This window comes from Coregonus lavaretus (genome assembly GCF_964263955.1).
Source record: "Coregonus lavaretus genome assembly, chromosome: 18".
Lineage (NCBI taxonomy): Eukaryota > Metazoa > Chordata > Actinopteri > Salmoniformes > Salmonidae > Coregonus > Coregonus lavaretus.
In genome coordinates, this window is record NC_140005.1 from 8,214,519 (window position 1) to 8,228,341 (window position 13,823).

General features: G+C 45.0%; 1 protein-coding gene across 3 annotated transcripts in view; it reads right to left on the bottom strand.

The window, feature by feature from the left end:
* LOC311145978 (connector enhancer of kinase suppressor of ras 1-like) overlaps nucleotides 1-13,823 on the bottom strand; it is a 91,427-nt gene that overhangs the window by 4,084 nt on the left and 73,520 nt on the right. For all 3 annotated transcript variants that reach the window (XM_084182391.1, XM_084182390.1, XM_084182392.1), the window contains 8 exons: nucleotides 12,395-12,534; nucleotides 11,756-11,892; nucleotides 11,574-11,607; nucleotides 9,613-9,788; nucleotides 8,043-8,116; nucleotides 7,615-7,686; nucleotides 4,737-4,810; nucleotides 4,414-4,481 (listed from right to left, as the gene is read on the bottom strand). In XM_084182391.1, the coding sequence (XP_084038517.1) occupies nucleotides 4,414-4,481; nucleotides 4,737-4,810; nucleotides 7,615-7,686; nucleotides 8,043-8,116; nucleotides 9,613-9,788; nucleotides 11,574-11,607; nucleotides 11,756-11,892; nucleotides 12,395-12,534 (775 nt within the window). The remainder of the gene's footprint in view (nucleotides 1-4,413; nucleotides 4,482-4,736; nucleotides 4,811-7,614; nucleotides 7,687-8,042; nucleotides 8,117-9,612; nucleotides 9,789-11,573; nucleotides 11,608-11,755; nucleotides 11,893-12,394; nucleotides 12,535-13,823) is intronic.

Sequence of the window (13,823 nt, forward strand, 5' to 3'; positions counted from 1 at the left end):
AGAGAGGTGGGGAAGGGTGTGGGAGAGAGAGCGAGTGCGAGCAAGAGAGAGCGAGAACAGGTGTGGCAGACCAGAGAGATCTGGCTTGGACATTTATTCTACAGCATAGTTTTTCTACCAGGACAAACTAAGGAGCCCTATAGGCATGAGTCAGTTAAGAAGACATTGTTATTTACCGGTACAATGATGGCCTGGCAAATGGAGACAGGCAAGTGGAGACAGGCAAGTGGAGAGTAATAAATAATAAATAAAATAATATAGTACATCATATGAGAGGACAGAGACACTTGTTATAAACACAGAGAGAGAGCGAGACAGACATCACAATATGAAAGGACAGAGACACTTGTTATCCACACCGAGAGAGAGCGAGACAGACATCACAATATGAAAGGACAGATACTTGTTATAAACAGAGAGACAGATATGGAGCCAGATTGCTGCCAAAAAGGTTGAACGTACGTATCGTTAGGATCGTAAGAAAATCTATACATAAATTGTTAGGATCGTAAGAAAATCTATACATAAATTGTTAGGATCGTAAGAAAATCTATACATAAATTGTTAGGATGGTAAGAAAATCTATACATAAATTGTTAGGATCGTAAGAAAAGCCATGCGTGAAACATGAAACGTAAATGTGAAATGTCATCTGTGAACACACAAACACCATGTTACGGTTACAGACTAACATTTTAGGCTTGAACAAATCTTGTGTTACAATTCTGACGTACAATAATACCTTTCAGAGTTTTGGCAGTTTCATCGCACCAACAACAAAAAACGTATACCAAACGGCCTGTGAGGAGTGCTACGCGAACAAGCATAACACTGTACCGGAAAGAGGGTTGAGTTTACTTCACATTTAGGTAGCTAATGTAATGGACTTGTTTGCCAGCGCAAGTCTAGATAGCACTAGCTGTAATATGCCTACAACAGTGAAGTTTCAGTCCGCTAGGTGCATCTCTACAGCATGGGCATATCTCTGGTTGACGTGGACATCCCTATGCATGAACCTTATCAAAATATGACTTATTCAATATTGCACCATCCCATTCTCTGGGCTCTGTCTGCAATCATAACCAGTAGTATATACCAGGAATAATGAAACATAGAATAATAATAGATGTTTGGTGAATCTAGCAATTATGTATGACCACTGGAATCTTTGCCACTCAAAATATTTTTGTATAGAATATTTAGAAATGTATTTCATCACTCAAAATCTTGCCAAAGCATGCTCTGTAGGGGCGGTTAATATGAATTTTAAATAATTTCACATGATTTTTATGCAGGGGTGCAACTTTGGTTTTAGAAGTGGGGGGGACGCTTCCCGAGTTGCGCAGCGGTCTAAGGCACTGCATCGCAGGCTGACTTCGGTCGCCAGCTGGACGGTGTTTCCTCCAACATATTGGTGTGGCTGGCTTCCGGGTTAAGCGAGCAGCGTGTCAAGAAGCAGTGCGGCTTGGCAGCGCCGTGTTTCGGAGGACGTATGGCTCTCGAACTTCGCCTCTCCCAAGTCCATAGGGAAGTTGCAGCGATGGGACAAGACTGTAACTACCCATTGGATATCACAAAATTGGGAAGAAAATGGGGTAAAAGTACAACAAAAATATTTCTCCCATATATATTTTTTGGAATATATATTTTTCCTTTATTATTTTCCCTTAACCCTACCATCCCTCCCCTTATTTGAGTAAACTAATGGACAACACTTAGGCTTCTACTTCCAGCTTATACATCCTATATATACATTTTATGGACACAGTATATTTCATAATAGTTATCTTGTGTTTGTTTTTAGTCCCCTCCTTCAGCCCCACTCAACCCCTCCCATCTACAGTACATTCGGAAAGTATTCAGACCCCTTGACTTTTTTCCCACATTTTGTTATGTTACAGCCTTATAAAATTGATTAAATTGTTTTTTTTTCCACTCATCAATTTACACACAATACCCCATAACGACAAAGCAATAGCAGGTTTTTAGAAATTTTAGCAAATGTATTTAAAAAAAGAAATCACATTTACATTCAGACCCTTTACTCAGTACTTTGTTGAAGCACCTTTGGCAGCGATTACAGCCTCGATTACAGTCTCTCCAACTCTGCTCTCTTCTAACTATATCTAGCATATTGGCTGATATAGCCCAGTAATACAATGTTAGGCCAGGTGAGAATATCTGGTAATTTAACTTATTTCTTGAGTTATCTTTGCGCATTTGATATTGCTGGGACCATGGCTGGCAAGTGAGCTGCGTCACATATGCCTAAAATAACATTGTGGGACTGCAGTTGGGTTTGGGACAAGTTCTTGCGGTAGCGGGTGGGAGTCGGACAGAATGCCAGCGGGTGCGGGCGGGAGTGGGATGATGAGATCGGTCCCACGCAGACCTCTACTGTGCACCATGACAGTGAAGCCTGTAACATTAGAGCTGTTTATTACTGTGTCAGTGTGAAAAGTAGGGAATTATCTAGGGAAACTGACAGATCAATAATGTTACATTGACATACTGACTAATACAACTCACATTGCACTGAAAAAACGTCAGAATATCAATCTTCAATCGTTTGGCCGATGGTTAGTTTGATTCAGGTTTGATTGAGGCAAAAATAATAGCCAATGTAAGCCAACTTTTGGCCAGATCTCTCTCTAACATTACATCAACTGGCGAAAGCTTCATTTACTTCTGAAACGTGACAAAACAAAGGCTACAAAACACGTCCATACAAACAACTGCTGTCAGATAGTAATAATAGCCACCTCATATCGCTATCTGACAGATAACTAGAGGCTAGAGCTGACCTGGCTGTGGTAGCTACTCATTCACCTCAGTCTAGAGGGGATGAAACATTAGCTAACGTTACATCTCAGCTCAGCACTGCGAATAAACACTAGTTTCATTTTTTTTTCTGTTAAGTTAAACAGCAGTTACCTTGCCAGCTACATCAGTCAACTAAAGAGTAGCCAGTTTCTGTTCCTTTTACAACTTGGTGAAAGCACGCAACGTGTACACTGAATTATGTTAAACTCTCCTGTGCTCGTCCAGCCAGCCTTCCAGAAGCTTTGCCTTCACACAGCCCATCAGCCCGCTCTTTGGTGTCCGCGTGGTCCTAAAGCCAGTCGAATAAACACTCCAAACAGCCTACTCCAAACAGCCTACCCGAGTGCTCGGAAGCATTGGCATGGTCCTAAAGCACACCGTTGCCTTGTTTTGTATCACATTCCAATGATAAAACTGGGGGGGACAAAAATGCAATTTCAGAATGTCCCCCCCCCCCCCTGTCCCCTGTGAAAGTTGCGCCCCTGTTTATATGAATCGGGTCATGAACATTTAGGCCTATCCAAATCACAAAATAGGCCTATTCAAATCATATTCAAATCAGAAAATAGGCCTTTAACCTGTAGGCATTGCAATTTAGCCTATCATTTTGGGTATTAGTGTCTTGCGGAATAATTTTTGAACTATATTTGTGTTTTATAACTGTTTTTATTACAGGCCTTCCCTTAAAAACAAAACAAATGATAGTCCCACTAAGCCCAAACCAGATGTGATGGCATATCGCTGCAGAATGCTGTGGTAGCCATGCTGGTTGAGTGTGCCTTGAATTCTAAATAAATCACAGACAGTGTCACCAGCAAAGCACCTCCACACCATAACACCTTCTCCTCCATTCTTTACGGTGGGAAATACACATGTGGAGATCATTCGTTCACCCACACAGCGTCTCACAAAGACACGGCGGTTGGAACCAAAAATCGCAAATTTGGACTCCAGACCAAAGGACACATTTCCACCGGTCTAATGTCCATTGCTCGTGTTTCTTAAAGTAATGATGGACTGTCGTTTCTCTTTGCTTATTTGAGCTGTTCATGCCATAATATGGACTTGGTCTTTTACCAAATAGGGCTATCTTCTGTATACCTTGTCACAACACAACTGATTGGCTCAAACGCATTAAGAAGGAAAGAAATTCCACAAATTAACTTTTAAGCACACCTGTTAATTGAAATGCATTCCAGGTGACTACCTCATGAAGCTGGTTGAGAGAATGCCAAGAGTGTGCAAAGCTGTCATCAAGGCAAAGGGTGGCTATTTGAAGAATCTCAAATATAAAATATATTTAGATTTGTTTAACACTTTTTTGGTTACTACATGATTCCATGTGTGTTATTTCATAGTTTTGATGTCTTCACTATTATTCTACAATGTAGAAAATAGTAAAAATAAAGAAAAACTCTTGAATGAGTAGGTGTTCTAAAACTTTTGACCGGTAGTGTACGTTGAACCTTTTGGCAGCCATCTGGCTCCATAGACAGACATCACAATATGAAAAGACAGAGACACTTGTTATCCACACCGAGACAGAGAGCGAGCGAGAGCGAGAGAGTGTGTGTGTGTGTCTCTCCTCACCGTGTAGATCTTGTTTCTGCGTGGAGAAGAAGAACCCTCATCCTCTGACTCCGTCTCACTGTAACACTCTGTCCACAAAGACAAATAATCAACCTTATCATTAGAACTTCCGCTTGTCCAGACCTGTTGTTCTATTTTTTAAACACATTTGGATGGTTACTCAGACACAGATGAGAATCTCCATTGAAACTTGTTAGTCCAGGAGTAGCCTGCAATGTATTTTTGATTCGGCTACTATCAAGGACTACAATAAGAAGGAAAATGGTGATGAAATACATAATCATCCAATCAAATCTCAAGGTTTCATGAAAAGTTTATCCTACCCTCTTCGCTGTCCGGTGGTCCTTTGTGGAACTTCTTGTGTTTCTGTATGGCTGTGATCAGACAGTTGATCCATCTGCAGAGGAAGAGACAGTGTTCACTCCAGGGCCTGTATTCATAAAGCTAGTATGAGTTCTGATCTAGGATCAGTTTCACCTTTTAGATCAAATTAATAAGATTACATGGACGGGGGGGGGGGATCTGATCCTAGATCGGCACTCCTACTCTGAGACGCTTTATAAATACGGGGCCGGACATCAAAGCAGCTTGCCGTGTGCACTCACAGGAAATTAGTGGGGAAACTGGAGGGTAGAGTTCCTAAAATACCTCCATTTTGAACGGATGTCTGCGAGGTAGAGCTAAGCAGGCCATTAGGAAAACATTTATGTACAGCTATGCGTTTGAATTCCCTCCAAGCATTCAGCTACCCCACTGGGATCAATTCATATACAATAAAAACAGCCTTCCCAGCCTACCCTTTTTGGTTGAAAATACATATTTTCAAAGTCTTGTGCTCACTGGGTAAGTTAGAACATAAATTGGAAGTTAGAACATAAAATCTTTACTTTCAACTGGAACAACCCCTGTACTATGTAAATATCTGCCCGTTTCTGTAGTACTGACAAATTACCACAAGGTGGCAGCACAGACTATCATATATGCTCAGTAGTCAGAACTCCTGAAGTAGCCTACCTCGCTTTACCTCACCTGCCCGCGAACAAACTATTAGTGGTTTGTGAACAAACTGTCAGTGGTCTGTGAACAAACTATCAGTGGTCTGTGAACAAACTATCAGTGGTCTGTGAACAAACTATCAGTGGTCTGTGAACAAACTATCAGTGGTCAGTGAACAAACTATCAGTGGTCAGTGAACAAACTGTCAGTGGTCAGTGAATAAACTGTCAGTGGTCTGTGAACAAACTATCAGTGGTCAGTGAACAAACTGTCAGTGGTCAGTGAACAAACTATCAGTGGTCTGTGAACAAACTATCAGTGGTCAGTACTCAGAACGAGATAACACCAGATCGTTGCACACCGACAGAGACAACATCTGTATAACGTTTCAGAGCCAGACAGAGACAACATCTGTATAACGTTTCAGAGCCAGACAGAGACAATCTGTATAACGTTTCAGAGCCAGACAGAGACAATATCTGTATAACGTTTCAGAGCCAGACAGAGACAATATCTGTATAACGTTTCAGAGCCAGACAGAGACAATATCTGTATAACGTTTCAGAGCCAGACAGAGACATCTGTATAACATTTCAGAGCCAGACAGAGACATCTGTATAACATTTCAGAGCCAGACAGAGACTGCAATGGAGTGATTCAGTTGAGTGTTGTCTCCCTCACACAGCTGTGAAGTATAATAATATAATAATATTTTGTATTGCGTATCATTCATCTGCATTGCGTATCATTCATCTGCATCTGTGGTGTCAAACAACCACAGACATTGTTCTATCATAATGTTCCAGTATATTCAATACAACCTAAATGTGACAGTCTTTCTCTTCATCTTTATAAGGCTGGTCCCAGATCTGCTTGTGCCACGTGACAATGATAGCAATGGAGTTGACAAGACAGCACAAACAGATCTGGGACCAGGCTAATTGTGACCCATGTGTGGTATAATAACCTTGTCTAAAGAAAGAGCCAACACTGCCCATGGCTGTAGCCAACAAGACACAGAAGCCATAGAAGGCAAGCAGACAACCTTGCCTGACCCAACCAACATCACCCATTCTTTGTCTCAAACATTCTGAATACGTCTCTTTATCCGCGTTACATCGTATGATACACAATGCAGATGAATGATACGCAATGCAGATGAATGATACGCAATGCAGATGAATGATACGCAATGCAGATGAATGATACGCAATGCAGATGAATGATACGCAATGCAGATGAATGATACGCAATGCAGATGAATGATACGCAATGCAGATGAATGATACGCAATGCAGATGAATGATACACAATGCAGATCAAATCACTGGGACATCTCTGTCATTGTTTCTATGGGGAATCCTCGGTTGTGCATTTCCTGGCAGGTTTTCTTATATGAATCAATGAAATATGCTGTGGGCCTGTAGATCCTCTAGTCATTTAGGGAAGAGAACGGTGTGTGTGTGTATTAGCAGTGTGTATTAGCACAGTGTGTATTCGAAGCAGGGGTTGGAACCAAAGTGATTTTCTAATTGTTTCGTTCTCTTTTTTTAATGTTCCGTTCCACTGTTCCGACCAGCTAAATAAAGTTCTGTACCGGTTCGAACCCAAACAAATTCATTTCGGTTCCTTTTTAAACCTCTGAAATATATATTTTTCTTTGTACATTTAGCTCGACATTAGATTCCTTCACCAATCATGCAGTGTGGATAGAGCAGCTCGCTATGGAGCAGGCGAGCTGGAGCTCAGGGAGTTGTTTACATGTGTGATGGAAAGACAAGGGTGCGAGACGCAACTGAAATTTTGCAGGTGGGGATCCGCTATTGGCTCTTTGAATTGTCGATAGAAGTCGCTAGATAGCGTTTTGCTGTTGCCACGACGACGTCACAGCACCAATTTGACTGGCTGTGGCACAGCTGCGGACCCCGACGTGGAGTTTTTCAGCTGGCAGGCAGACACTGAGAGAAGTTTCTGAGTGACAGAGGGTGGGCTTTGCATAGGTGCTTTGTTGTGTTTTTTGTGGGACTGGAATAAAATGCCCTGAACTTAAAATAGCGTTATTAACCGGTCCCCATGCTTTTAAAATAATGGTTCTGTTCTGAAACAGTATAGATAACTTTCATTCATGTAAAATTTCGTTATTTTTTGGTTCTGTTCCCTGAACCGGTTCCAACTCCTGATGTGTTCATAATCCGTCACACCTACTTGCTCATGTCTTTGACATTCTCAGCGGCGAAGAAGAAAGTCTGGAAGCGCTGGTGACACATTTGGAAGACACTGGGGAGAGAGAGAGAGAGAGACAGTTATGATGAAGTCAGCTCCAGCGTTGAGCGTTCTGAGACTAACTCAAGGAAATCAAAAAGCCTCCAGATGCTGGATATGAAATTGCTATTTGAACCCAGATGTGACTACAATACGGCTGTATTCATACAACTTCTCAGAGTAGGAGTGCTGATCTAGGATCTGTTGAGTACTTTAGATCATAATTACACGGACAGACCTGATCCTAGGTCAGCCCTCCTACTCTGAGATGCTTTATGAACACGGGGGCCAGGTCCTAAATGACTTATCTTATCACACTACAAGGGTTCTCCATACTTCCTCTAGACACTTCATGTGGCAAGGGTACTCACTACTTCCTCTTGTGTTCTCCTGCACTCTCTATGTTGTAGCTGGAGATATGAACCAGGCCCTCTGCTTTCTCCTCCTGACAATGACAAAGAAAGATATAGGTTAAATCAACCACAACTCCTGCTGCCATGATAGTAAGTAAGTGGCCTTGTCCGAGCCAGAACGGCCCACAGGGCAGGACCCTACTTCCTGTTTCTGTAGCGTGAAGCAGCTTGATGTACAAGTACACTCCCTGGACAGGGCGCTAGTCTATCGCAGTGCCTTACCCCCAATGAATGCTCAGTTTTTAAAGTCTGTCAGGGATCGAACCCCCGACACTCTAACCACAAGGCCATGAGCTGCTGCCATGATAGCCTGGTTAAACCAGACTGAACCCTACAAGCACAGTGTTATCTCTGGCATACCCAGGCTACTATCACAATAACCAGAGAGAATGACCAATCCCACTGCACAGTGGAAACCTGTTTAGGCTGATAAAACAGAACTGTGTACAACCACAACCACATGCAATAATACTATAACAGTCACAGTGATAAATGCAACACTTTTAGCCATGTTATTAATGGGTCTCATTACATGCATAAACTTGCCAATGAGATAGGAGTGTATAATATGATACAATAGCATATTGTCTGTTATGTGCTGGAGCCAGCCCAAGGACTTGAGGTGGAAACAAGCTTTTATAGTAACACAATTGCACTTTAACTGTACATTGATGTGAGCAGAACCCTGTCAATTCAAAAAGTTAAATAAACATGAAAGTTAATAGGTGTATTCAGTGATGTGAAATATTCAGAACGTCGCAGGTAGAAATGTAATGAATAGAGTCGCCATGATTCCCCATTCTTCATGATAGACAATCATATCTCTTCTACACAATACATTTCTATCTGAATGGTCTGTAATGTTGCACCATCCCGAACAACCACTGTTCTGCCACTGTTACCATGTTCTAGAAATAAACCTATGCTAAAGTAGCAGACTTGATTGTGTAGGTCTGTGTACAGAGCCATTTTTCATTTACAAAAAGTCTGGACCTTGACAAACTTAACAGTGAGTGAGTGAACTTTCATTGACCATGAAGACACCAGACTGACGGCTATAGCTGTGATCAACAAGTATATTATTCTTCTGGCTTTATCTAGCTCTATTTGGGATATTTGACCTTGCCTCGCTGGCTTGGTAGTTTGCTAGGTTATCAATCCTGTGATGACATCTGTGATGTTGTAGATGATAACCATTTGATTACGTTTTTGTTAACTTGCATGAGCTGTATTTGAAGTTGCACGTTACCGTGTCCACTGCTAAGCGAACAAAGAGCTTTCTGATTCCGAACTGCGCGCAGCTTTTCATGGCACAGCCGGGAAATGAGTCCATATGTATACCGTCCTTTTTCTTGTCCTTTTTTGTTGGATGAAGGGATAGGGGTGGGGGTTGGAGGTTCTTCAACTATCCTAGTTCCTCGTGCATGTGCCAACCCTCTCCTACACTTACAGCATCCCATCTATCCAGAAACCGCTTGATTTGACTATTTCTATTAGCAACAATGAGATAATAAATGAATGTCTTCACCTGCTGGCTGGTGTACCAGTAGAGAGTGGGGCCCTTGAGGACGAACCAGAAGCGCTGCCACTTCTGGGTCATGAACACACTGCTCTCCTTCCTCTTCTTCCACAGCCAGCCATCACAGTCGGGCTGACCCAGCTCACGACACGACACACGCCGCCTGCTCATCGCTGTACACTTGCCTGGGGGGGGAGAGCGAGAGCGAGAGGACAGAAGAAAGAGAGAGAGAGAGGGAGAAGGGGTGGAGAGGAGAGAGAGAGAGGGAGGGGGAGAAGGGGTGGAGAGGAGAGAGAGAGAGGGGGAGAAGGGGTGGAGAGGAGAGAGGAGAGAGAGAGAGAGGGAGAAGGGGTGAAGAGGAGAGAGAGGAGAGAGAGGGAGAAAGGGTGGAGAGGAGAAAGAGAGGGGGAGAAGGGGTGGAGAGGAGAGAGAGAGAGAAGGGGGAGAGGGGAGAAGGGGGGAGAGGGGAGAGAGGAAAGAGAGAGAGGGGGAGAAGGGTGGAGAGGAGAGAGAGAGAGAGGGAGAAAGGGTGGAGAGGAGAGAGAGGGGGAGAAGGGGTGAGAGGAGAGAGAGAGGGGGAGAAGGGGTGGAGAGAAGAGAGAGAGCGAGGGAGAAGGGGTGGAGAGGAAAGAGAAAGGGTGAGAAGGGGTGGAGAGGAGAGAGAGAAGGGGGAGAGGGGAGAAGGGGAGGAGAGAGAGAGAGGGGGGGAGAAGAGGTGGAGAGGAGAGAGAGGGAGAAAGGGTGGAGAGGAGAGAGAGAGAGGGGGAGAAGGGGTGGAGAGGAGAGAGAGAGAGAGAGGGGGAGAAGAGGTGGAGAGGAGAGAGAGAGAGAGAAGAGGTGGAGAGGAGAGAGAGAGAGAGAGAGGGAGAAAGGGTGGAGAGGAGAGAGAAGGGGTGGAGAGGAGAGAGAGAGGGGGTGAGAAGGGGTGGAGAGGAGAGAGAGAGAGAGGGGGAGAAGAGGTGGAGAGGAGAGAGAGAGAGAGGGGGAGAAGAGGTGGAGAGGAGAGAGAGAGAGAAGAGGTGGAGAGGAGAGAGAGAGAGAGAGGGGGGGGGAGAAAGGGTGGAGAGGAGAGAGAGCGAGAGGGGGAGAGAAGGGGTGGAGAGGAGAGAGAGAGCGAGAGGGGGAGAAGGGATGGAGAGGAGAGAGAGAGCGAGAGGGGGAGAAGGGATGGAGAGGAGAGAGAGAGAGAGAAGGGGTGGAGAGGAGAGAGGGGAGAGAGAGAGGGGGGGAGAAAGGGTGGAGAGGAGAGAGAGCGAGAGGGGGAGAGAAGGGGTGGAGAGGAGAGAGAGAGCGAGAGGGGGAGAGGGGATGGAGAGGAGAGAGAGAGAGAGAAGGGATGGAGAGGAGAGAGAGAGGGGGAGAAGGGGTGGAGAGGAGAGAGAGAGGGGGGGAGAAGGGGTGGAGAGGAGAGAGAGAGGGGGGAGAGGGAGAAAGGGTGAAGAGGAGAGAGAGAGGGGGAGAAGGGGTGAGAGGAGAGAGAGAGGGGGAGAAGGGGTGGAGAGGAGAGAGAGAGGGGGAGAAGGGGTGGAGAGGAGAGAGAGAGGGGGAGAAGGGGTGGAGAGAAGAGAGAGAGAGGGGGAGAAGGGGTGGAGAGGAGAGAGAGAGAGGGAGGGGGAGAAGGGGTGGAGAGGAGAGAGAGAGAGGGGGGGAGAAGGGGTGGAGAGGAGAGAGAGGGGGGGGAGAAGGGGTGGAGAGGAGAGAGAGAGAGGGGGAGAAGGGGTGGAGAGGAGAGAGAGAGGGGGAGAAAGGGTGGAGAGGAGAGAGCGAGAGGGGGAGAAGGGGTGGAGAGGAGAGAGAGGGGGGGGAGAAGGGGTGGAGAGGAGAGAGAGAGAGAGAGAAAGTCAAGGTTTTTGCGTGGCCTATGTTCATACAAAAACACTCTCAGTGACATGTAGGAAAGTGAATACATCCACTAAATAAGGAAGTCGAAAAACAGTTTTTGACAAGTTCACGAAAATACAAAGACCTACCTTTTGTAGACACCTTTTGTGGTTCTTTATCATCCTAACAGTGGAAAACAGAACAGTCTTATCCAAATGTTCAAGTCTAAATTGTCTGCAACTACAGCATTTCTCAGTGAGGAAACACCTAAATCAGTCAAATTCATTTTCTATGTGATAGTTACAAAACAGAGGGTGTGTTTCACACTCACCATGTCTCCGCCCATCTCAGGGCAGGAACTGATGCTAGCTCTGCTTAGCTCTAGTACCCGGGGGGACGGACTTCTGGGGGGCACAGAGCCCTCTCCCCTGGGCCTGGGGCTGAACCCCTCAAAACCCTTGGCTTCTCCTAGGACAAACACACATACACACACAGAAACACACACGTGAGATAACCTTTTATACAACACAACTAGGGTTATCAATATCTCACTACTGTGTGCAACTAACATTCTGTCTCCAACAGTCCTACTTTAGCTGCTATTTATTTACTAGGGTCATGTTCAGTGCGGCACACCGTAGCAAAATATTTTGAAACGTTTTCAAGCGGAAAAGGAGAAATGCCTCCCTCCATTGGTTAAATTCCTTCCTGCACTTCCTTGTTTCGATTAGTATCGGCTGGTTTTCTCCAGTATCATACCAACTTGTTCTGGATGCCGCGATCAGCGGTGTAATTAGTTCTGATACTTAATTGAATGAATGAAAAAAAGGGAATCAATTAGGTGACTTTTATACTTTTATGACCATTTCTTGTAAATGCCAGGTAGGCTAATCCTTCTGAAACGTATCCTATTGGCCTACGTGACCAGGCACGCCTCCTACCCAGATATGGTCATGTCTATGGTTCTGACCTGCAGACAGGTATGAGAGCTCCCCCTGGTGGTGGGGGTGTGAGGTGTACGTCAGGCTGCCGTCCAATCCCCTGTCATTGGACAGCTCTGACTCCTCCTGGCCCATGGGCTGGCTCACCACTGGCCCCTGAACCGCTGCCCTGCATACAGAGAGAGGGGACACACATCATCACAACACCATGATCACCCAGGCTCTATGGACCCAACACAACACCACTATCACCCAGGCTCTATGGACCCAACACAACACCACTATCACCCAGGCTCTATGGACCCAACACAACACCACTATCACCCAGTCTCTATGGACCCAACACAACACCACTATCACCCAGGCTCTATGGACCCAACACCCCTATCACCCAGGTTCTATGGACCCAACACAACACCACTATCACCCAGGCTCTATGGACCCAACACCACACCACTATCACCCAGGCTCTATGGACCCAACACCACACCACTATCACCCAGGCTCTATGGACCAACACAACACCACTATCACCCAGGCTCTATGGACCCAACACCACACCACTATCACCCAGGCTCTATGGACCCAACACCACACCACTATCACCCAGGCTCTATGGACCCAACACAACACCACTATCATCCAGGCTCTATGGACCCAACACCACACCACTATCACCCAGGCTCTATGGACCCAACACCACACCACTATCACCCAGACTCTATGGACCAAACACAACACCACACCACTATCACCCAGGCTCTATGGACCCAACACAACTATCACCCAGGCTCTATGGACCCAACACCACTATCACCCAGTCTCTATGGACCCAACACAACAACACTATCACCCAGGCTCTATGGTGAATTTGCCCTTTAAAATTGCCCTTAAGTGTGGATATATAATTTGAACTAAAACTTCTTAGAAGTCAGAACTAGTCTCAACTCAACAAGGATATCAGATTGAGTCAAATGTCTTTCAGGAGTATCACAGGACACAATATTATTTAGTGCTCTAATGCACCAGGCCTCTGTTGGTTTCCAGTGAGTGTACTGTGGTCAATGACAGCCTATGGCAGCCTTTATGGCATTTGCAACATGACCTTGTCACAGAGCCATTGGTTCATTATAATCATGCTGCCTGTTGCCGACAGGTCAGGCAAGTTCGTGCGAGAGGAAACATTTCTGATATTTATTTTAAAATCACGCATTATAGACAGGAAAGCGGTTTAGACTCAAACAACTGAGGAGTTTCTGTCTTAAAAACGCTATCTCCATTGAAAAATGCTGGACTTCATTTGATAAAGATAAAAAATATGTTGAAATTGTTGTTTCAAATGGTGTATTTCAACCAGTGGAGGCTGCTGAGGGGAGGACGGCTCACAATAATGGCTGGAAGGGAGTCAATCGAATGGCATCAAACACATGGAAACCATCTATTTGATACCATTCCACT